Raw genomic sequence first — 23,714 nt, 5'->3', positions numbered from 1 at the left:
ATGCAGAAAGACATGTTTTTAATGAAGAAATGTACATGTACATATAAATGAATAATGAAGTTTCTTTCACTTAACTTGTAAACTTTCTTAAACTTTTAAATTTACATATGTTCAACTTCTCTGCTACCCAATCCTGTAGGACAGAGGTCCCCAACCCTTTTTGCACCAGGGACCGGCTTTAAGCGATCAAGAGAGGAATGGGTGAATGAATGGACGGAGGGTGGGAAGGAAGGAAGGAAAGAGGGAAGGGACAGGAACAGAGGAAGGAAGCAAGGAAACTTATGAAAGGGGAGAGTAAGAGAGGAATGAGTGAAGGGAGGGAGGGAGGGAAGAAGGTGGGAAGGAGAAAGAAAAGAAGAAATAGAGGAAGGGAAGGTAAAAGAGAGAAAGAAAAAGAGCAAGAAAGAAAGCTGCAAGCACCCCCCCGAGCCCCCCAGGCCGGCTGCAACCTTTTAAAACACGCGCGCCGCTTCGCAGCTGTCTCCTGAAGCCGAACGCGGAAGTTAGCGTTTGGCTTCAGGAGACAGCTCCTTGGCGCTTGTATCTCGAATTTGGACTTGTAAGTAGAACAAAAATATCTCTCCCCTCCTAGCTCTTATCTCGAGTTGCTCTTAAGTAGAGCAGCTCTTATGTCGGGGTTCCACTGTATTCCATTAAAAATATATTTGTCAAGTACGTATTTGTAATACAGTATACAGTGTTCCCTCGGTTTTCGCGGGGGATGCCTTCCGAGACCGCCCGCGAAAGTTGAATTTCCGTGAAGTAGAGATGCGGAAGTAAATACACTATTTTTGGCTATGAACAGTATCACAAGCTTTCCCTTAACCCTTTAAACCCCAAAATTGCAATTTTCCATTCCCTTAGCAACCATTTTGATTATTACTCACCATGTTTATTTATTAAAGTTTATTAAAAAAAAATATTTATTAAAGGCAGACGAAAGTTTGGCGATGACATATGATGTCATCGGGTGGGAAAAACCGTGGTATAAGGAAAAAAACCACAAAGTATTTTTTAATTAATATTTTTGAAAAACCGTGGTATAGACTTTCCACGAAGTTCGAACCCGTGAAAATTGAGGGAACACTGTACATAGATATAACATTGTTTATATACATGATGGGTACTGATAAGAAGGAGCAATTGGACAGGGACGGTAGGCACACTGGTGCACTTATGCACGCCCCTTATTGACCTCTTTGGAATCAGGTGAGGTCAACAGTGGACAGTCTAAGGGTAAACTTTTGGGGGGTTGGTGACAAAACCACAGAGTCAGGTAGTGAGTTCCAGGCATTAACCACCCTGTTGCTAAAGTCATATTTTCCACAGTCATGTTTGAGTTTGTATGTGTTGTGTGCTCATATATTGTTGTGGTTGAAGCTGAAGTAGTCGTTCACAGGTAGGACATTGTAGCAGATAATTTTATGAGCTATGCTTATGACATAGTTCTAAGCTTTCTAAGTCCAGGATTTTAAGTCTGGTTGCGTAAGTTATTCTGTTGCGAGTGGAGGAATGGAGGGCTCTTCTAGTAAAGTATCTCTGGACATTTTCCAGAGTGTTTATGTCTGATATGAGGTGTGGGTTCTAGACATATGAGCTGTATTCAAGGATTGGTCTGGCGAAAGTTTTGTATGCTCTGGTTAGTAGTGTGATGTTACCAGAAAGGAAGTTACATAAGATTAGGTTAACAACTCTTGAAGCCTTTTTGGCAATGTTAGTGTAATAGAGATAGATCTGGTTTGGATCTAAGTTTGTTGTGACTTTTTATTGCAGCTTCTCAGAAGTAGTTTTAGTGCGAATCTGTCTTTTCACTGCCTTTTCATTGCTTCCATGTACTAAAGTTTGCCTAGTCAGCCAACTGCCTGACTAAATGCTTCCAAATTTCCCAGGAAATTGAGGCAACCAGCTGGAACCATAACCGAAGACTATTTAGTAGTATTTGGTGGCAGCCATGAACTTCAACGTCCTGAGAATATGTTGTGACTGTGATGCAGTACTACCTTTTAGCTTCAGATCATGTGTCTGAAGGGGACAACAGATCGAATGTGTGCCCTGCGGTGTAAATTTGGGCCTCAATTATTTGGGAGGAGTACAAGATTTTCATGGGGGCAATGAAATCCCCCTTTATCTAAACTGAGCTCAACACAGAAATGCTGATCTGGTTTAATATTTTACAGGGATTATTCCTTAAAATATTTTAGTCCTGATTCTTTTCATCCCTACTGCGCTTCCCCTTCTGTTCTGTGTATTTTTCTCCCTTTCCACTGGAAATGTAGATGACCTAAAATAAAAAGGGGGCTCCTTGGCTATATTTAGACTGCATCTTCCTAAGTAGGTCCAGGTTATATCTGAATAAGTTGACTACAGAGCGCTGTTACTATAGCAACTGAGACTCTCTCATCTTCAGACCAGGACATTGCTGTTAAATACTGATGCATTAAAATATCTTAGGGGAGTATCTACAGGAGCACATATGGTGTGTTAACTGGCTCTATTTGGCATCAGGATTCGATTTTCAATCCCAATTTTATTCTCCTTTTGCTAAGGCTCAGACTAAGTAGATCAGTAGATGACTCCCAATAATTTGCATCCTCTGGAAAACTAAGAAATGCCTTTTCTTTTCCCTTTGTATTTTATACTTTGATAAACTAATAAAAATTTAAATGATAAAAAAAATAATCTTGAGCTTCTGTACAAATCAAGATATAGACTTAATTAATACATATAGTCTACATGTTACAACTCCTACCCTGAAAAGTTCGCAATAGAACACTGCACACTAAGACTAGACAAGAACAGTTTTTCCCCAAACGCCCTCACTCTGCTAAACAAATAATTCCCTCAACACTGTCAAACTATTTGCTAAATCTACACTACTGTTACTTCTAGTTTTTTCTCATCATTCCTATCACCCATCTCCTCCCACTTATGACTGTATGACTGTAACTTGTTGTATCCTTACCATTTGTATTGATTGTTTCCTGATTGCTTATTTGACCCCTATGATAGTCATTAAGTATTGTACCTCATGATTCTTGACAAATGTGTATTTTCTTTTACATACACTGACAGCATATGCACCAATGACAAATTCCTTGTGTGTCCAATCACACTTGGCCAATAAAGAATTCCATTCCATTCTCTATTCCTATTCTATTCTATTCTATTCTATTCTACTTATTTAAATGTATTAGCCACCTCGTGCCAGTGTGGCTTGCTTTCCAAAAGTTTTATTCCAACTTTTGTTATTTTTAATAAACTTTTGTAAAGCTCAGGGAGTTTACCCGGGTGGGGGAATATCACAAACCTACCCAAAGAATTAACCACTCAAAATTTGTAATTAGGTTTCCTGGAAAGGCCTAGTTTTCCCCTGGGGGGAGATGGCTGCAGCCTCTCCCTTTCGCTTCGTCCTTCCTCCCCCCACGAGGCTCTATAGCACCAGCAGGGCTCAGGGCGCTCTTTTAAGGCAGTCCTACCGGACAGCCCAACTAGGGGGCGCTGTGGCGCTGGATCGTCTCTCCGTTGCGTCGCAGGGAAAGGGGTCGTTGCTAGGAGACCGGGAAGCCTCGGCTTGGAGCAAGCGGCCCACTCGTAGAAAGGCGAGGAAGAGGAGGAGGAGAACGGAAGGGCCGGAATAAATAATACACCAGCAGCCTCTTTTGGTGGAAAGGTCGGTGTCAATTCGTAGGGGAAGTTTTGTGTTTGCGAGTGTGTGTGTGAGTGAGGGTGTTTCAGAGTCCATTCCTATTATGAGATGATGAGGGAAAGAGGATTTTTGAAAAAACACCATACATGCCAAAAACAGTTTTACTTGAATATCTGCAGATAGCCCTTACAGCAGTTCGTTTAATGACCCTGCAAAGTTACAACGCCCTGGAAAAAGTGACCTGCGCTGTGACCATTTTTCACACTTATTCCCTTTGTAGCATTCAGCGGGATCACAATTCAGCTGCTTGGGCAACTGGTTCGTATTTATGACCGTTGCTGTGTCCCAAGATCATGGATCAAGGAAAATCAATGGGGGGGGGGGAGAGCCAGATTCGCTTAACAACCGGGTTACCAACTTAATCAAGGGCAGTGGTTCTCTTAACAACCGAGGCAAAATGGGGGCAAAGCTCATTTAACAAATGTATCGCTTAACAGTAGAAATTCTGGGCTCAATTGTGGTCATAGGTCAAGGACCACCTGTGTTAAAAGCTGGGATGGCGCAGTGGTTTGAGTGCAGCACTGCAGGCTATTTCAGCTAACTGCTAGCTGTGGTTCAGCAGTTCAAATCTCACCACCGGCTCAAGGTTGACTCAGCCTTCCATCCTTCCGAGATTGGTAAAATAGGATCCAAATTGTTGGGAATAGGCTGATTCTATAAACCGCTTAGAGAGGGCTGTAAAAGCACTATAGAGCTGTATATAAGTCTAAATGCTATTGCTATTGTTATCTGAAACAGAGTTTTGGCCTGGCTACTGTTTGAAAAGGGAGTCTAGACTGCTGGCCCCAGGCCCCTCAAAAACAGCTTCTTTTGAGAGTGAATTCTTAAGCTTCCACCCCTCACTTCCCTTGGTGTGATTGAAGGATTCCGTCACAAGTTGAATTCCCCATGGAAAGACTCGACCCTATTTTCAAGCGAGAAAACTTGAGCGTCCTGGGCCAGGAGTCTGAAACTGTCAACACACAAACTGAATGCATCACATGCAGGCCATGTCTGCCCCAACTCCACGAAGGGAAAAAATGTCATGTTACGTCCTGTGATGACAACATGATGCAGTGACTTTGACACCTGTGTGCTAGACCAAACTAAATCCAAAAACACTAGAAGCTTACCATTCAGACAAATCACATAGCCACAAGCCACATATATGAACCAGAAGAGACAATAAAAAGCTAAGAAGGAAACAGACCAGAAAACATCCTTTTCACCAACCAACACCCAGATAAGTAGGGATTAATACCAGAAAAACAATCTAGCAAAACTAGTATCCTAATCAAGGAGAAAACTAGGCAGGGTATTATTTATATTTATATTTAATTGGATTTGTATGCCGCCCCTCTCCGAGGACTCTACTGTATACTGTACAAACAGGAAACAGATCTCACACTCCCTAGTTGTGATGATGTTACCTACTTGGGTAATGAGATGTCTGCCCTCAAAAAAGACAAGCTCAGAGCATCAAGGACTCTATAATATTACCTCTTTGGTAAAGGCTAATTGGAAGAAGACATTGATTAAAAGCAGGGATTTGGAGCTTGTGTTGTCACAACAGTCTTAACCAGATCAGTTACAAATCTGGTGAATGCATTCCTATTAATTTTTAAATTGATGGGCTTATTTGTGGCTTAACAAGTGCTGTGAAGCCATGGCATTTGTAATTTTTAGTAAAGGATTTTATTCAGTAATATATACAAATATACAGATTTAAGGGGAAGAAAAATGGGACATGAAAAAAGGAAATGAAAGAAAGAAAATATGTAAAGAATCAGTTTTTTTAATCAAACAAAAATTCCCATTTCTGCAAATTCGGTCATCTTCCCCAGTCATTCTGTTGTGGGTATTTTGGGATCTTTCCATCTTTGCGACTGCAGTAATCTTCTGGCAGTAACCATGTACAAAAACAGTCTTCTACACGTCTTTTTTAGTTGACTGTCTATGAGCCCCCAGGAAATTTCTGGTTCCAACGGAATATTAATCTTGGCAGGATTGCAGATTCTTGGTTTACCATTGTTTGCTTTCTAAGGCTGAAAGGAATTGTCCCAAAGTTACTCAAGTGGCTTTGTGCCTAAGATAGGCTTAGGGTTAGTGAGTAGAATTCTTTGTCTCTAAACCAGTGCCTTAACCTCTGTGGCAAACTATTTTAATTGGCAGAGGCCATACGTGAAGAATTATATGCCAATTAAAGCTCAACATAATTAACAATGGGCACACAAGTCAAAGGCCAAGTTTCCCCTTGTTTAAGTGTAAAAAGCATCTAAGACCACAGGTATAGAATTAAAATAAGGAAAAGAAAAGCAGAAGAAAGAACAATGCATTTGTTTTATGTTGTTTATTGAATTTGCACACTGTTTTCTCCTAAAAGAGGCACCAAATGTATTGAACACTATAAAAACAAAGAAAAATCTAGACAAAGTAATTGGTTAATTAAAATCCTGTTAATATAAAGGCACAGTGTTCAACCACGTTAAGACCAAATTTACGGATAATTAATTTTGACATTAACCCATTTGCTTAAATAAAAACATATTTGCTTACTATTGGAAGAGCAGGAAGGAGAACATCAAATTGTATTTCTTTGGTAGGGAAGTTCAAAATGTGAACCATTCATTCAGAAGGAATTATTTTCTATTCTCCCTTAAACTGCTTCTGATAGCATTAGGACCAAGAGAACTCCAGTTGTAAAGTTTGGAAAAGATTGTATGGAGAACGTGATATTTCTTATCATTGATCAGCAGAATTTTGAATTATGGAAAGGAGCATAGTGACACTCAAAGAAGTAACTGTAACACTACTGTAAAGTCACAGCTCCTAGAACTGGTTCCATTCAATAATTTGCCTAAAACATTCCTGATCAGCTGATGCTTCTAATATGTTCAAGTTACATTGTGTTACAATAGTTCATACAGGAAGTAACTTAGTGGCTTCAAATCCCAGCTCAACTGCAAAGCACATGGTTGACTTTCTGTTTTTCAGCCTGAACTTCCTCACAGGGTTATGAGGATGAAAGGGTGGGATGCAAAAAATAATATATTATGTCTTAACATTTTAGAAGAAAGTGAGGGTAATTATGTATAAAGAATGGTAAACAGGCAGGATTGAAGGGATGAGTAATACAGTCATTAAATTTAGAGAAGTAAAATAGTAGCTTGGTTTGGCAATCAGAATTGTATCTCTTAGCTTAAAATGGGATTTCTCAATTTAGAACTTTTGAGAAGTGTTATCTTAACAATTTACACAGTCTTTAGACAGGATATGTCCAACTCAGAAAATATAATAGGTATGCAATTTAATACCTCTAAATCAGTGATGGGATTCAAAATTTTTTACTACCAGTTCTGTGGGGGTGGCTTGGTGGGGGTGGCAGTGGAAGGATACTGTAATATCTCCATTCCCACCCCATTCCAGGGGAAGGTTACTGTAGAATGCCCATTTCCTCCCGATCAACTGGTATTCGGGAGGCAGAGAATAGATGGGGCAGGGCCAGTCAGAAGTTGTATTTACCGGTTCTCCAGACTACTCAAAATTTCCACTACTGGTTCTCCAGAACTGATCAGAACCTTCTGAAACCTACCTCTGCTCTAGATCCCAATATATTGGGAAATGGCTTTACATCAACTTTATTAACTTGGGTCTTTCCTCTGCTTGACAGATCTCTCCATTTTCTAAACATGCCCAGAAAAAAGGGACCCAAACGGACTATACCCTCTGAAGAAGAGCGGTCGCTTATGATGCAACAAAAGGAGCAGGCTGAGGAGGAAATGAGTAAAAAGAAGGAAGATATGTTGATCCAATTTCTAAAGGTACTACTTGGTACTCAAACATTAAAAAACACCATGCTACAATGAAGCCAAAATTAAGCGACACGTACTTTATTCTAAGGAGGAGACCAGCAAAATGAGCTGCATTCTGTCAAATGTGAATGATAACTTTACAAAATAGAAATACTATTTGTATCAAATATATACAAACTTGCTCAAAATCAAAAGTCATGTCAAAGTTCTCTTTATATTACAATTGAAGCAGAACATGGCTTTCAAATGTGAATAGCATGCATCACAAAATAATAGAAGTGATATTAATAAATGATTGAAGAATACCTTGCCATCTGAAGGGCAAGTGCACTTTATATTTAAAGAAATGAGCAACATCTTTACATATATTTTGGACCTCAAGTTTTGATCAGCCTGTGACAGAGTTTCAAATTAATGAGGTGAAGTGAATAAGAGGTGATTGTATAATAATGAATTTATTTAATGTAAAGAAAAAAGATCAGTTGATAATCCTGGAGGCGTCTGTAATATGGTAAATGATTTAGCTTTACTAGATAAATGGTCAAAGCAATGGAAACTGCAGTTTAATGTTTCCAAATGTAAAATAATGCACTTGGGGAAAAAGAATCCTCAATCTGAGTATTGTATTGGCAGTTCTGTGTTAGCAAATACTTCAAAAGAAAAGGATTTAGGGGTAGTGATTTCTGACAGTCTCAAAATAGGTGAACAGTGCAGTCAGGCGGTAGGGAAAGCAAGTAGGATGCGTGGCTGCATAGCTAGAGGTATAATAAGCAGGAAGAGGGAGATTATGATCCCGCTATATAGAATGCTGGTGAGATCACCTTTGGAATACTGTGTTCAGTTCTGGAGACCTCACCTACAAAAAGATATTGACAAAATTGAACAGGTCCAAAGACGGGCTACAAGAATGGTGGAAGGTCTTAAGCATAAAACGTATCAGGAAAGACTTAATGAACTCAATCTGTATAGTCTGGAGGACAGAAGGAAAAGGGGGGACATGATCGAAACATTTAAATATATCAAAGGGTTAAATAAGGTCCAGGAGGGAAGTGTTTTTAATAGGAAAGTGAACACAAGAACAAGGGGACACAATCTGAAGTTAGTTGGGGGAAAGATCAAAAGCAACATGAGAAAATATTATTTTACTGAAAGAGTAGTAGATCCTTGGAACAAACTTCCAGCAGACGTGGTAGATAAATCCACAGTAACTGAATTTAAACATGCCTGGGATAAACATATATCCATCCTAAGATAAAATACAGAAAATAGTATAAGGGTAGACTAGATGGACCATGAGGTCTTTTTCTGCTGTCAGACTTCTATGTTTCTATGTTTCTATGAATAGAATAATGGTTCATATATATAAGACAAGGAAAGGTAGGTAATGCCGTTAGTCAGTATTTAATGAAAACTCCCTGTCTTATTCACATGGAACTTAAAATGTTTAATCAGTGAAGTAATATTTGGCTCAGAATAATACCTAACATTCAAAACAATGGTTAAGATGTTATCATTCCACTGAGGGGGATTATTTCCACTTTCCCCTTGCAGCTTCTGATATGCCTTCAAGCTCTTCTCTGATGGAAAATCTTTGGAACAGGTTTTAAAGGACAGGGTGCAAAGGAGTGGAGAGGCTAGGAGACATCTTCATTGTATAAACACATTTCAGCTTACATGGCAGCGAAGTTCATCCTTCAACTACTAGGCACCTGTAGGGAAAAATTCTTGAATGAAGATCTTTAAGTCTGTATTGGGATTACAGAATCAATAAATATCTCTTTATATTATTTCAGTGCATACTTGCTCCATTTTATACAAGAACTCTAATCAAACAAATGCAGATAGTTGATGGCAACTGTTTCCATTATGAATTCTGAATGGCCATAATTGCTTCATTTCCCATATTTTTCTCAGTGAAAAAATATTTAAGACATTTTTCAGAATCATTTAATATTTAGTCACCACCTACTTTGTCTCCTTGATTCAGGGGTAAACTCTGGGGGAAGGCATTGTAAGCTGTGACTTGTGTTTCAGGACAAGTTGGCCAAGGAGGAACACAACAGCTCATTGAATCTGCACAAGATCAACTTGCAATGGCGCACTGTTCTTCGCGAAGTCAAGGCCAGGGAACTACGTAAAGATATTGAGATTCTCAGTCAGACATTTGAACGTGTTGTGGATTGCAAAGACAATGTCATCAAGGTGAGCAGCAATGTCGAAGTCCAGGGAAGAAGACTGTATCAAGCAATTGGGGATACTCTTATATAGAAAGGCAAGGCAGGTAGGAATAGAAAGCCACTTGTGAAACTCTCAGGCTATATGGCATTATGCAAAAAGAATATGAGCTGTGAGAACAAATTATATAACTTTAAATAAAAATTGTTCTCGGTTGATATTATGTGTAGTGTTTATGAAGGGAACACTTAAACAACACAATATAACTCTACGTAAATTAAACTTCTGTGAAATCAAATTGTCCACTTAGGAAGCAGCACTGATGGACAATCAATTTCACATGCTGTTGTGCACATTCAACTTTGTACAGAACAAAGTACTCAATGAGAGTATTGCATTCTTTCATATCTAGGATGTGTTGTTTGAGTGTTCCCTTTATTTTTTTGAGCAGTATATTTTAGTTGACTTTAGTTGACATCTTTCAGCTGTGGCGAGGGGGGCGTTTGCCCAGGTTCGCCTGGTGCACCAGTTGCGGCCCTATTTGGACCGGGACTCACTGCTCACAGTCACTCATGCCCTCATCACCTCGAGGTTCGACTACTGTAATGCTCTCTACATGGGGCTACCTTTGAAAAGTGTTCGGAAACTTCAGATCGTGCAGAATGCAGCTGCGAGAGCAGTCATGGGCCTACCTAGGTATGCCCATGTTACACCAACACTCCGCAGCCTGCATTGGTTGCCGATCAACTTCCGGTCACAATTCAAAGTGTTGGTTATGACCTTTAAAGCCCTTCATGGCACTGGACCAGAATATCTCCGAGAACGCCTGCTGCCGCACGAATCCCAGCGACCGATTAGGACCCACAGAGTGGGCCTTCTCCGGGTCCCGTCAACTAAACAATGTCGGTTGGCGGGCCCCAGGGGAAGAGCCTTCTCTGTGGTGGCCCCGACCCTCTGGAACCAACTCCCCCCGGAGATTAGAACTGCCCCTACTCTCCTTGCCTTTCGTAAACTCCTTAAGACCCACCTGTGTCGTCAGGCATGGGGGAACTGAGACATCTCCCCCGGGCATACACAATTTATGAATGGTATGTGTGTATGTATGTGTGCTTAGAAAATGGGGTTTTTAAAATGTTTTTAGTAGGAATTTAGATTTGTTGAAACTGTTTTCTGTTATTCTGTTGTGAGCCGCCCTGAGTCTGCGGAGAGGGGCGGCATACAAATCTAAATAAACATAAACAAACAAACATAAACATATACTGTCACATATTGTATACTGTGAGGAAAGGCAAGATTTATTAATACAACGCTGTGTTAGCAAACATCCAGATATTACTTTAAGAAACTTCGCTGAAAAATGGAAGTGCTTATTATCTCACGTAAAACCGAGATAGGTAATAAAGTACTGTACAGTAGTTTGGTTTTGTTCCCTGGATTCTCAAGCCCAGAAGACCAGCAATATTACTTGTTCCCCTCTCATCTGTCTAATTTTAAAGTAGGCAGTTATTCCAGGCTGCTAGTGCACTCTCTCATTATGAGGTTTAATCCTCTCTATGAAAACAGAAAAGGGACAGGAAGTACAGCACTCTTCTGCTTGTGTGGAAGTTGCCACACAAGCAGAGCATCAGGAGATTCTAATCATGGTTGTTCTTCAGGATTTTCTTTGGGTTTTTTTCCCTTGAAAACGTTTTGCTTCTCATCCAAGAAACTCTTCAGGAAGAGGCCATGGAAGGCCAGAATGTGCTTTTTTCAAAGGGCAGCTGGACTTTCTTGGGTTTTTTTCCCCTTCATCCAAGAAGCTTCTTCAGGTCAGAACTAAAAAAAGGTTTCTTGGATGAGAAGCAAAACGTTTTCAAGGGAAAAAAACCCAAAGAAAATCCTGAAGAACAACCATGATTAGAATCTCCATAGACATTAAGCCATGGAAGAAGCAAGACACAAATCAGTATGCCATCATTTTGGTACTACCCTCAGAAAACTGGTGACCATAAACATAACCCATCTTTTTGGGTTTAAAAGAGTCCTCTGAAGGGTTGTTCAAAATAATATAATTCCAAAATCTTTGAAGCTTTAGTGGGTAACCTCCCACACATTCAGCTACACTGTACTACTACTACTTTAATAGTATTATCATTATGGATAACAAGAAAAAAAATAGTAGCTTTGTATACATTTGCCAGCTTGATGTAATTGATCTGATTACTGTAAATTTCTGATTGTTTTTAATGCTGATTTTGTTCTGATTCAGCTTCTTGATTACAGTCCACAGCACAGTGTACATAAAATCTTCTTTTAATAGTAACGGCTGCTAATTGTCTTACTTAGCAATCGTCCTAAGTTCAAAATAAAGGATAAACAAGTCTTTTCTGTGCAAGGGCTGTTACTTAGTCTCCTTAACAGTCGGCAAGCAAAATAATACAAGTCTGACGTAAAGTCTTTCAAATAACAGCAGATAACCCACACAAATCTTGCTCTTGTTTGGCAGACGGCCTGGGAACAATTTGCAGGCAAACTTGACGATTTCAAACAGGAGCAAAACAGAGGCTTGGATTCAAAGACGACGACTTGAAATGAGTGAAGTTACTTCCTGCAAATTCCTCCTAGGTTTTCCTCATTTAAATAGGCTCTGAGAGTGGCCAATTAGTCCCAAGCCTTACTCCTGAGTAAGAAACCACTCCTGCCTTTTGGCAGCTCTGCGCATGTGCACATTGAGAACAGACTCCTCCTGTTCGTCTTCCTTGCTTCCTCTGGAGGTTCTGGAGGCCCCAGCTGGCACTTGGCCTTCTCCAGACTCTAGGCCTGGCTCAGGTGTCTCCTCGCTGTCTGGCTCTGCTGCCAACTGCACAGGCCACTGGTAGACCACAACAGGTTTCCATAGTTGTTTCAAACCTGTTTTTTGTCCTAACGTTATGGTTTACTTTGTCTCCCAGTCGCTTGCTAAAGACCTAGCTGAAGCAGAAGCTCAGTATACCCATGCTCTGCGTAGCCACTTACACAACATGGATCAACTGTTACAACTCCAGAACTGTCGCCTGGGTTACTTAGAAGAGGATTACCATACAGAGTTGCAGGCATTGCAGAAGGAATTTGACACGGAGAGGTAGGAATGTGATAAAAGAAAGGACATAGAGTTGAGATAGATGGTCATGGGGCCTTGATTTGTGAAATCCTTGACGCTCATGGGACCATTTCCATTTCTGCCAGGAAGTTAATCCTAAACCATCATGATGAGGAGAGTGTCTATCTCCAGGATGTATTGTTAGCGATGGAGCAGAACTTTGCTGAAAATGAATATGAAGCCAAACTTGACTTCCAAAGTACACGAGATGATGTCAAAAATAAGGTGTGAGTTAAAACAGGAGAGCAAACTTTATGATATTTTTGAATTTGCTGTTGAATAGGGGATTGTTTCCTGATTGCTTATTTGTACTGTATGACAATCATTAAGTGTTGTACCTCTTGATTCTTGACAAATATATCTTTTTCTTTTACATATACTGAGAGCATATGCGCCAAAGACAAATTCATTGTGTGTCCAATCACTTTCTATTCTATTCTATTCTATTCTATTCTATTCTGTTCTGTTCTGTTCTGTTCTGTTCTATTCTATTCTATTCTACTCCATTCCATCCCATCCCATCCCATGCCTTGATCACAATTTAGAGCAGACAGATGAATCTGCATGAAAAAAAAACTGTACATGCAGGTTTTAGCAATTGTATAACTCTTACTTTTTTCTTTAACAAACTGTAATGACAAGGTAGTCATTACCTATGAAAACATTCTCTTTTTCTTGACTTTTATGGCTTTATAGAGTATTATGTGAGAATTATATTTCTGTTTTATATTGGTGTGTTGATTTAAAAAGGAAAATACTAGTACCGGTAAGTAGAACTTGGAGTTGTTTGGCAGTAATCAATCCAAGACATCCTATCATGGGTTCTAAATAGATCAGCTGTTTGATATCAGACTTCACAATCTTTTCAAGCTACAATGTTTGTTATCTGTTGCTTATTAATACTCAAATCTATATTCTTTGCTAGGTTGTTCTTTCTCCAGTGCATTGTCATCTTAGTTACACCTGGCTAGGATACATTGGCTAGATTCATAAATTATACTAAGCCATGGTGTGGTTTCCGTAGTTATAGTTTAGTGTATTGTATGAATCCAGTTGGCATCAATACTGGTAGTACTATAGTTTTTGGTTTAAGACGTGTGAACCTGGCTGATTATGACACATTCAATTAAATAAAGATTATGACATATTCAGTGAAACAAAATATATTACCATATTTTTTGTAGTATAAGATGCACTGAAGTATAAGTCACATCTTAGTTTTGGGGGAGGAAAATAGGGGGGGGGGATCTGCCTGCCAGGTATTCATCTGGCTAGTATCCTTAGTCTGGTCAGCTTCAGCACATTATTTTATTCCCTGGTTAGGGCTTTAAAAAGCATTATTTGAAGAGAGTAACAGTGAAAGAGCCAACAAGCTGGGAAGACCGTTAGCACCTTGTTAGGGCTGGAAAGAAACTTATTCAGAGTAGGTAGAGCAATGAAAAAAAGCCTGCAAACACTAAGGGCTGGCAAAACATTCTTGAGAGAGAGTAACAATGAAATAGACAGTAAAATAAGAGCTGGGAAGATCGTTAGCACCTTGTTAGGTCTGGGAAAAAAGCTTTGAAGAAGCTACACCCAAATTTTCAGCCTCTTTTAGGGAGGAAAAAGTGTGTCTTATACTCCAAAAATATGGTATGTTGAGCCAGGCTTCTCTAACCAAACTACTTGGAAGAAACTCAATAGTTTTTTTGTTATTTCAAGCTGATACCTGTTGTTGAATTCTGTAGCAGTGTAGCTGAACTGGGCACAATCTGTGGGTTTTTTCATTGGGTTGGTATCATTGGGCGACTGTGATATATCGAAAACAGCTACTATTAGGAGGATTCATGCAACACAAAATCATATGCTACCAACTATATTGATCACATTTTCACAACTTTGCCAAACCAAAACCAAAGGGCTTGATGTGTTTTGAGAAGCAAAGCATTATAAAATATGGAGCCATTTCTGCTCTGCATTATTTTCTCTACTCTCCTAGATATCGCGGGGCATAACATGAGTCATGAGCTAAACTTGAAGGACTATGAAATATGCTGGCAGTTTGGGAATCCATAACTCGTTATGGATGCTGTTCTTATTTCCAATACTTTGAACTGTATCAAAAGGAATAAGGGTTCTGCTAACAGGACCCAAAGCAATCAAACAAATTGAGTATATTTTCTTGGGACTGCAAGGAAGCGGGTTTTTTTCCCCTTGAGAAATGTCACCCGATCAGATAGATAAAAAGCACAGGTAGTTGAAGGTAGCAGGGAGAGCATTGGGGGAGTGTTGACCCATTTTCATTTCCTACAGAATTTGGAGGACAAACATTACCTTCGCATGCAGTTGGAAGGGAAAGTGGAAGAGCTGTGGAAGCGCTTTCAACAGGCATTACGTAACTACACAGAAGCAACAGACGATCGTAAATTTGTTTTTGAAGGTCTCAAGCTCAGGGATGAAAGGAGCACCAGGGAGATAGAAATGCAGATGAAGAAATTGCAGAAGATACAGGTAAGGATTCTTCCTGCATGAATCTGAATGAGTGGCTAAAACTGCTTCAGCTATGTAGGTAGTTGTAAATTTACGACCACAGTTGATCCCAAAATTTCTGTTTTTTAAGTGGGACATTTGTTAAGCGGGTGGCGCCCCATTTGATGACCTTTCTTGCCGCGGTTGTTCAGTGATTCATTGCAGTTGATAAGCTAATAACCCAATTGTTAAATGAATCCGGCTTCCCTATCAACTGTTTGACGGAAGGACGCAAAGGGTGGTCACATGACCTTTGGATACAGCAGCAATCATAAGCAGGAAGCAGTTGCCAAGCCTCTGAATCTTGATCACATGATCATGGGGATACTGCAATGGCTGTTAAGTGTAAAAAATGGTCATGTCACTTTTTTCACCATCATTGTGAACTTTGAATGGTCACTAAATGAAATCTACGGAGTCTATGGAGTCTACGGAGAGGGGCGGCATACAAATCCAATAAACAAACAAACAAACAAACAAACAAACAAACAAACTGTTTTAAGTCGAATAATACTTGTATTTTCACCCTTTCTAACTTCAGGGAGCTCTCTCTGGGTTCAATTGTCCCTACTTTTGCATTTCTGTCCTGGCACATTGCAGAGGATTCTGCGGCATCTAGGCATTTCCAATGAGATGTCCATCTGTACCTCCTTATCGCATTGCATGAATTTAAAAGTACCTCCTAAATTACACTCCTGGTTGGGCAACTACCTTTAGAGATTTTGGTCCCGAGTTGTGGGTTTTCTTATTGATAAACTGCTCATCAGCTTCCACATACTCCCAAGATCCCATTGGGAAACGGTTTGGAAGCCACATCCACTGGTCACTTTCTTTTTCCCAACATAGTATGCAGTGATGGGCTACCAAAACTTTTACTACCACACTGTGGTAGTAAATTGGGTGCTCTTTCAGTGCAAATTGGGTGCTCTGGGGTGGAGCTCCAAATTTTGCTACCGGGACAGTGTTCCTGACCGTTCCCATAGTAGCCCATCACTGATAGTACGTCTTTTATCCTCAGCATCCAGGCTAAAAAAATAGCCATAATACTCTAGCCTATGATTTCTTTGATGTATAATAAGAGTAGATAGCATGTCTAAATCTGTCATTTAATTGGATTTTCAACGCTGCTCTTATTTTTCAACTTTCAGCACCATAGAAAAACTTCCTTTTAAATCAGGGACTGCATTTTGGATGTGTCAGGGGACTAGCGGGGTGGGGGGAGTAGTGGATCAGGATTGCTGACAGAATTGGAGCCGAAGAATGAAGCCAAATTTGTAAGAATATCGTTTGTTCTCTTTCTCTCTCTATTCCCTTTCTTTGCTTCCCCCCGTCCCGTTCTCTGCCTTTAACAAAAAAATGTTCTGTAGTCTGAAAATATCTCCTCTGTGGTCACCAGGATCTCATTGCCGGTCTGAAGAATAAGATTGCACTCCACGCAAGGGAGAGCGACGAACAAAATCGGCGTGTCCGTGATGAGAAGGAAGTGGTTTTAAAACAGCTGCAGAAGTTAAAGAACCAGATGAACCGGGCAAGAGCTAAAGCCCGTAGCAATCTGGCTAAGCTCACAAAGGAAAGCAATGCAACTCTCAAGACCTTGGAACATGTGGTGGGAAAGGTAGGCTCTTTGGAGACTGCTACACTCTTGGTTTGAGACTATTTTCTTACAGTATTATGATAGGGTGTCTTAAGGCAAGGCAGGCCTATAGAGAGTCCTTAATTTATCTCAACAAATGGCTCCGCAAATGTCCCTCCAACTACCTGTAAGTTTCCACCCCCATGCTACCTTGAAGGCAGCCACCCTTAGTTCTCCAAACAAGAGCCCCGATAGTATAAATAAAGTCCCCAGAGTAGGCGCACGTTCACAGGGCAAGGTCCAGGGTTCCAAGTCCAGTGCACAAGACAGAGTCCAGGTACAAGACGATAGCACTCCTCAGGGCAAATAAAAGGTCCAAGTCAAGACACAGCAAAGCAAAGGGCCAAAGCAGTCCATAAAACAAGGGCAAGGTCCAAGGCAAAAGAACAATCTTCAAAGCAAGTCAAGGCAAACAGCAACAGGCATGAATTTAAGCCCGGGGGGGGGGGAGTATAAGCCAAAGCTATTTATGTATGTATGTATGTATGTATGTATGTATGTATGTATGTATGTACGTACTTACTTACTTACTTACTTACTTACTTACTTACTTACTTATATTTGTTTGTTTTGTCAAGTATGTATTGGTGGTATACAAAGATATAATATATCTTTTACTAGTATATATAATATATCTTTTACTAGTATATATAATATATCTTTTACTAGTATCATGTATTATATACATGATACTAGTAAAAGAGAAACATTAAGACAGAGGATGGAAGGCACTCTGGTGCACTTATGCACGCCCCTTACTGACCTCTTAGGAATCTGGAGAGATCAACTGTGGATAGTCTAAGGATAAGGTTTTGGGGGTTAGGGGATGATACTACAGAGTCTGGTAGTAAGTTCCATGCATCAAGTATTTGGTTACTAAAGTCATATTTCCTGCAGTCGAGTTTAGAGTGGTTTAGATTAGATTTATTGGATTAATATGCCACCCCTCTCCGCAGACGCGGGGCGGCTCACAACAATGGTGAAGAACAAAACATAGTAACAAATCTAATATTTAAAAATCTAGGTTACGGTTTTAAATTAAAAGTCCAAAAAAAAGAAACCCCAATATATTAAAAAAACACACAATTGAATCATACACAAAAACTACATGGACAAGGGGGAGATGTTTCAATTCCCCCATGCCTGACGGCAGAGGTGGGTTTTTAGAAGTTTACGAAAGGCAAGGAGGGTGGGGGCAATCCTGATCTCTGGGGGGAACTGGTCCCAGAGGGTCGGAGCCACCACAGAGAAGGCTCTTCCCCTGGGTCCCGCCAGACAACATTGTTTAGTCGACGGGACCCGGAGAAGGCCAACTCTGTGGGACCTAACCGGTCGCTGGGATTCGTGCGGCAGAAGGCGGTCTCACAGGTATCCTGGTCCGATGCCATGAAGGGCTTTATAGGTCATAACCAACACTTTGAATTGTGACCGGAAACTGATCGGCAGCCAATGCAGACTGTGGAGTGTTGGAGTAACATGGGCATATTTAGGAAAGCTCATGATTGCTCTCGCAGCTGCATTTTTGCATGATCTGAAGTTTCCGAACACTCTTCAAAGGTAGCCCCATGTAGAGAGCATTACAGTAGTCGAGTCTCGAGGTGATGAGGGCATGAGTGACTGTGAGTAGTGACACCCGATCCAAATAGGGCCGCAACAGGTTCACCAGGTGAACCTGGGCAAACGCCCCCCTCGCCACAACTGAAAGATGTTTCTCTAATGTGAGCTGTGGATCGAGGAGGACGCCCAAGTTGCGGACCCTCTCTGAGGAGGTCAGTACTTCCCCCCCAGGATGATGGATGGACAGATGGAGTTGTCCTTGGGAGGCAAAACCCACAGCCACTCCATCTTATCAGGGTTGAGTTTGAGTCTGTTGACACCCATCCAGGCCCCAAAAGCCTCCAGGCACCGGCTCATCACTTCCACTGCTTCATTGACTGGACATGGGGTGGAGATGTACAGCTGGGTATCATCAGCATACTGATGATACCTCACCCCATGCCCTTGGATGATCTCCCCCAGCGGTTTCATGTAGATATTAAATAGCAGGGGGGAGAGGACCGACCCCTGAGGCACCCCGCAAGGGAGAGACCTCGAGGTCGACCTCTGACCCCCCACTAACACCAACTGTGACTGACCGGAGAGGTAGGAGGAGAACCACTGAAGAACAGTGCCTCCCACTCCCAACCCCTCCAGCCAGCACAGAAGGATACCATGGTCGATGGTATCGAAAGCCGCTGAGAGGCCGTCCTTGGTCAGTGTTGGAATAAGGGGAGAAATACCTGTGATATATCAGTGCAGCTTGAGACAATTTAAGGCTACCTTATTCATGGGATGACGATGAGACTAAAACAACATTACAAGGCCAAGGCAGGAAAAAAGAGATTGGCCAAGCTATTTTTGTTCAAGAGAGAAACAAAATGGTCTCTATGTACATGCAAGAATGTTCAGAGACCGGCCAGTGCATAAAAATCAACAGGGTTTGACTTTTATTGAATATTGTGCTTATACTTCACACTGATTCCCAGGAACATTTCCCACAAAAACTGTAATACCTGAAACCATTAAAATACCCATCATTCCTCTCCCAACATCCAAAATCCCAGCAACATTTATCATGCAGAATGAAAGACACAGTACTCAGCCAAGTTGAAGTATAAAAAGGGGTAAAGGAATAAATTGCTTGGGATTTTCAAACTGGACAGAAAGTATGATGGCTGGAGATTTTTTGCAAAATGAAACATCTGTGATGATGAATAAGCAATAGCAATGAAGATGTTGGTTACATTTTGGGCATGTGGCTATTTTTATTCATCATTCCTGATAGAGTTTAATGGATCTCTTTGGAGCATCTCTTGTTTGTCTTGAATGTCTGAAAACCTTTCCAGATATTATGTAGCACAAAATCTGTCACATATTCTCTCCTTGCCAAGGAACTGCTGCCACTTATAGTTCTTCTGTGGTGGTTGCATTTCCAAAGATTTATTTGTCACATTGACATATGTTCTCTTTAAATAAGCAATTGAGCAGCCTGAAAATTCCATGTAAGGGAAACTATGTATTAATGTGTGAAAACTGTGCAAATGTCTAATTTTATTTTCATCATCTTGGGAGTTACTGGTACTTTCAGATATGGAAGGGTAGCCATAAAGATAACATCCCACCAACAAATTTCCAAAGTCTATGCTGCTTGAATGAAAAAAAAATGAACCACCATAAATATAGCAGCTTTGAAAGCCTAACCATGAGCATATTTTGTTATTATTGGAAGTACAGTATTGGCTTTTAAAATGTTAACTGGCTTATGGCTTAGTCCAGTGATGGTGAACCTTTTTGGGTTCACATGCCAAGAGGGGTGTTTTGGGTGTGCTAGCATGTGTGCACGTGCCCATACCCCTGCCTTCCCTCCCCACGCATGCGCACCCTAACTGCACTGCCCCCATGCATGCGCACAGGCCTTTCTGAAGCCTGGTAGGCAGTGGTAGGTTCCTATCGGTGTGCTCCAGAGTGCCTCAGCGGTAGGAATCCACTGATGATGCAATTTCCAGCTATTTTTTTCTCGCATCCCTGTGTAGAAAGAAGCCCTCCCACCCGCCCTCGTCTTAATGCCAACCTTTATTCGAAGCACAGCTGAGATGCTCCTTCTGAGGAGATGCCTGAAAAAAATTGTGGAAAATTACATCATCAGTGGGTTCCTACTGGTGCGGCACTCTGGCCCACACCGGTATTAACCAACCACTCCTGGTAATTGAAAAAAATGCCCAAACAAGCAAACTGGAAGTGCATTATTCCAAACTTCCAGTTTATCCATTGGAGGATTTTTTTTCACCTCCGGGGCTTCAGGGAAGCTTCCCTGAAATGTCCAGAGGATGAAATGCTCTCCACATGGGGCTACCTTTGAAAAGTGTTCGGAAACTTCAGATCATGCAGAATGCAGCTGCGAGAGCAATCATGAGCTTCCCTAGGTATGCCCATGTTACACCAACACTCCGCAGTCTGCATTGGTTGCCGATCAGTTTCCGGTCACAATTCAAAGTGTTGGTTATGACCTATAAAGCCCTTCATGGCATCGGGCCAGAATATCTCCGGGACCGCCTTCTGCCGCACGAATCCCAGCGACCGGTTAGGTCCCACAGAGTGGGCCTTCTCTGGGTCCCGTCAACTAAACAATGTCGCTTGGCGGGCCCCAGGGGAAGAGCCTTCTCTGTGGCGGCCCCGACCCTCTGGAACCAGCTCCCCCCAGAGATTAGAACTGCCCCTACCCTCCTCGCCTTTCGTAAACTCCTTAAAACCCACCTTTGCTGTCAGGCATGGGGGAATTGAAACATCTTCCCTGGGCCTACACAGCTTATGTTTGCTTTTAATAATGGGGCTTTTAGTGTTTCTTTTAAATTATTAGATTTGTTATATATTGTTTATTAGTGCTATGAGCCGCCCTGAGTCTACGGAGAGGGGCGGCATACAAATCTAATAAATCAATAAATGAATGAATGAATGAATGAATGAATGAAATGGCCTTTCCCAAGGCCGAAAATCAGTTGGTAGCTGGAGCTGAAACATGGAGAAGTCTCACGTACCCTCCCATATGCCAGGTTTGCCATTGCGGGCTTAGTTTATCTGAGGGACTATCTTGATATCAGCCATTCCAGAAATTTTGGCTGGCTGAAAAGACTGTTTAAGGATGCTCCACTTTAAGAGACCCATTTGTTGGGTCTGTGAGAAAGGGCTTTATTTTAAGAACATAAGATGAGCCATGCTGAATCAGGCCAAAGCCCGTTGAGTCCGGCATTCTGTGTCACACAATGGCCCACCAATTGTCCACTTCAAAAAGATCATAAAATGGTTTCACAACCATTACAGCACATGACCAATAGGCAAGCTCCATTGCTGTCATAAATCAAGGGCTACTATGCTTTCTAAATATACTGTGCCAAAAAACCTAGCAAAAACCAGATCCAATCTCTCTCCCCCCCCTCCCCCCCTGTTTTTGTAGGCCGAGATAATTCTGCGCCTGGCTGAAATGTGTCGTAGGCTGGAGTCTGAACAGGAGAAGGTGGTACCATTTTATGCGACTTCCCTCAACTGGGAAGAACAGAAAGCAGTTGATAAGTTGGCTTTGGAAAAACCAATTGAACCACTTGCTCAGGTGAATCATCTGAATTCAGAAATTTGGGGGTGCGGTGCAGTTGGGTTTATACCCCTTTGTCTTCTTTGTTGCCAAATGGAAGAAATGCTTCCTCAGTTCATTGTTTGGAATAATCTAGCTGCATGTTAAAATTAATCTGCATCTCCAGGGTTTATTGGTTGGCATTTACTGTGCCTCTCCCAGAAGGGATGATAAGATCGAGGCAAAGACTTGTTGAAGTTAAGAGGGCTTCTTTTCCTGAGTTGGGCACCAGCTGCTCAGAGAAAGTTTTCTTGAAGCCTTAGCAAAAGAAAAAAAATTAAGCCTCACCCTCTTTCCTGATCCTCAATTACTTATGAATCTGCTCTTCATAGGAGAAAATCTGATTCAGATGAGATGATTGGCATTTGGTGCAGTTTGACTCTCTTAGTATTTGGTCAGAATTTGCCTCTGGACTTTTAACATTTTAGCATTTTGCTTTCCCCTCTGCCAGAGCAAATTTGTCTGAAGTGCAGCTTTTCATTTTGCATTGGGCTGTTACCTACCTAAAGGAACTGGACTTTGTAACCTTTCTAGTGGTTGCATATGTCCCACAAGGGTCTCCCAATTTAGAATTGGCTTGGGAATTGCCTGCTTCACACAGCAACTACGAAGCAGGCGTTTTTATGTAGGCAGATCTTGAACGCTCAAAGTTGCGATGTAGTTCCTTGAAACCAATCAAGGCTTTTCAACTTTTTATAGATGATGGTGGACTACGTGGGTCTGGAGCGCTTTTGGCAAAGATACAACAAGGTGAGGTTGGAACAGCTCTCGCTAGAGCGGAAAAAAGAAGTACTGACGCAAGACAATTTTAAGTTGAGGCATCTCCTCAAGCAGTATTTGGATGGCATCTCAGTGAACGATGAAGTCCTGAGCCAGATCAATCCTCTGATGATAATTAATCAATCTACAACTGTCTCAGATGGGTCTCAGGCAACGCCTGCCAGAGGAGCCCAAGCCAAGCGGCCCATCTATAATATTATAGAGGCAGCACATGAAGTTTCACATATCCTCTGAATCGGCATTTGGTGAGCTCAAGTGGTCCTTTTTTACTGTGTTAACACAGCTGCTGAGCACAGAGAAGAGCCAGTCCGTTTTAGTTACAATCTACGCTAGGCCCTTTTTAGAAAATTTCCCCCGAACTGCCATTAAATAGTACCCGATGTATCTTGTGGCTTTTTCTTCCATGGCGAATCCAATCCAAAGGCCTGCACAACGGAAGCTGAATATATGCCCCGTGCCTATGTGTAAACTTTGAAACACATCTGTCTCTGTGCCTTTGCAGAGTGGACATTTAATAAAGCTTTTCCCCCCCTTTACCATACCTTCTTTTGCCTCTCAAATCTGTTATACGCAATGTTTAAAATTCCCCGTTCAAGGACTTGAAACGAGTGTGGAGAAGGTGGAAAGTACGCTCTTTGAATAGAAACTCTAAACAAAACCCAAGGACATTATTTTGACACCTTCACAACCAGAACACACAGCCTGTGAGCCATCAAGATGATCTTTATTCTAAGGTCTTATTTATCTTACAAACGTACACTTGATTTAGACCAATGTCATTGATGTAGTTGTTCAGCTACAGGGCAGTAGTATTAATCTCTCACTATCCTTATATGTTC

The 23,714-nt window shown here is 41.2% G+C and overlaps 1 protein-coding gene across 1 annotated transcript; it reads left to right on the top strand.

The window, feature by feature from the left end:
* Window positions 1-3,526: 3,526 nt before the first annotated feature.
* CCDC65 (coiled-coil domain containing 65) lies at window positions 3,527-23,416 on the top strand. Its single transcript, XM_070740597.1, has 9 exons — window positions 3,527-3,670; window positions 7,356-7,506; window positions 9,532-9,699; window positions 12,603-12,772; window positions 12,877-13,015; window positions 15,083-15,280; window positions 16,695-16,913; window positions 21,922-22,074; window positions 22,795-23,416. Exons 2-9 carry the CDS (start codon window positions 7,375-7,377, stop codon window positions 23,107-23,109), a joined length of 1,494 nt encoding a protein of 497 aa, XP_070596698.1. The 5' UTR covers window positions 3,527-3,670; window positions 7,356-7,374; the 3' UTR covers window positions 23,110-23,416.
* Window positions 23,417-23,714: the final 298 nt, after the last annotated feature.

The sequence above is a fragment of the Erythrolamprus reginae genome, chromosome 2, assembly GCF_031021105.1.
Source record: "Erythrolamprus reginae isolate rEryReg1 chromosome 2, rEryReg1.hap1, whole genome shotgun sequence".
Taxonomy (NCBI): domain Eukaryota; kingdom Metazoa; phylum Chordata; class Lepidosauria; order Squamata; family Dipsadidae; genus Erythrolamprus; species Erythrolamprus reginae.
The sequence above is the reverse complement of the archived record's forward strand: the minus strand, read 5'-3'. Positions and strand labels throughout refer to the sequence as shown.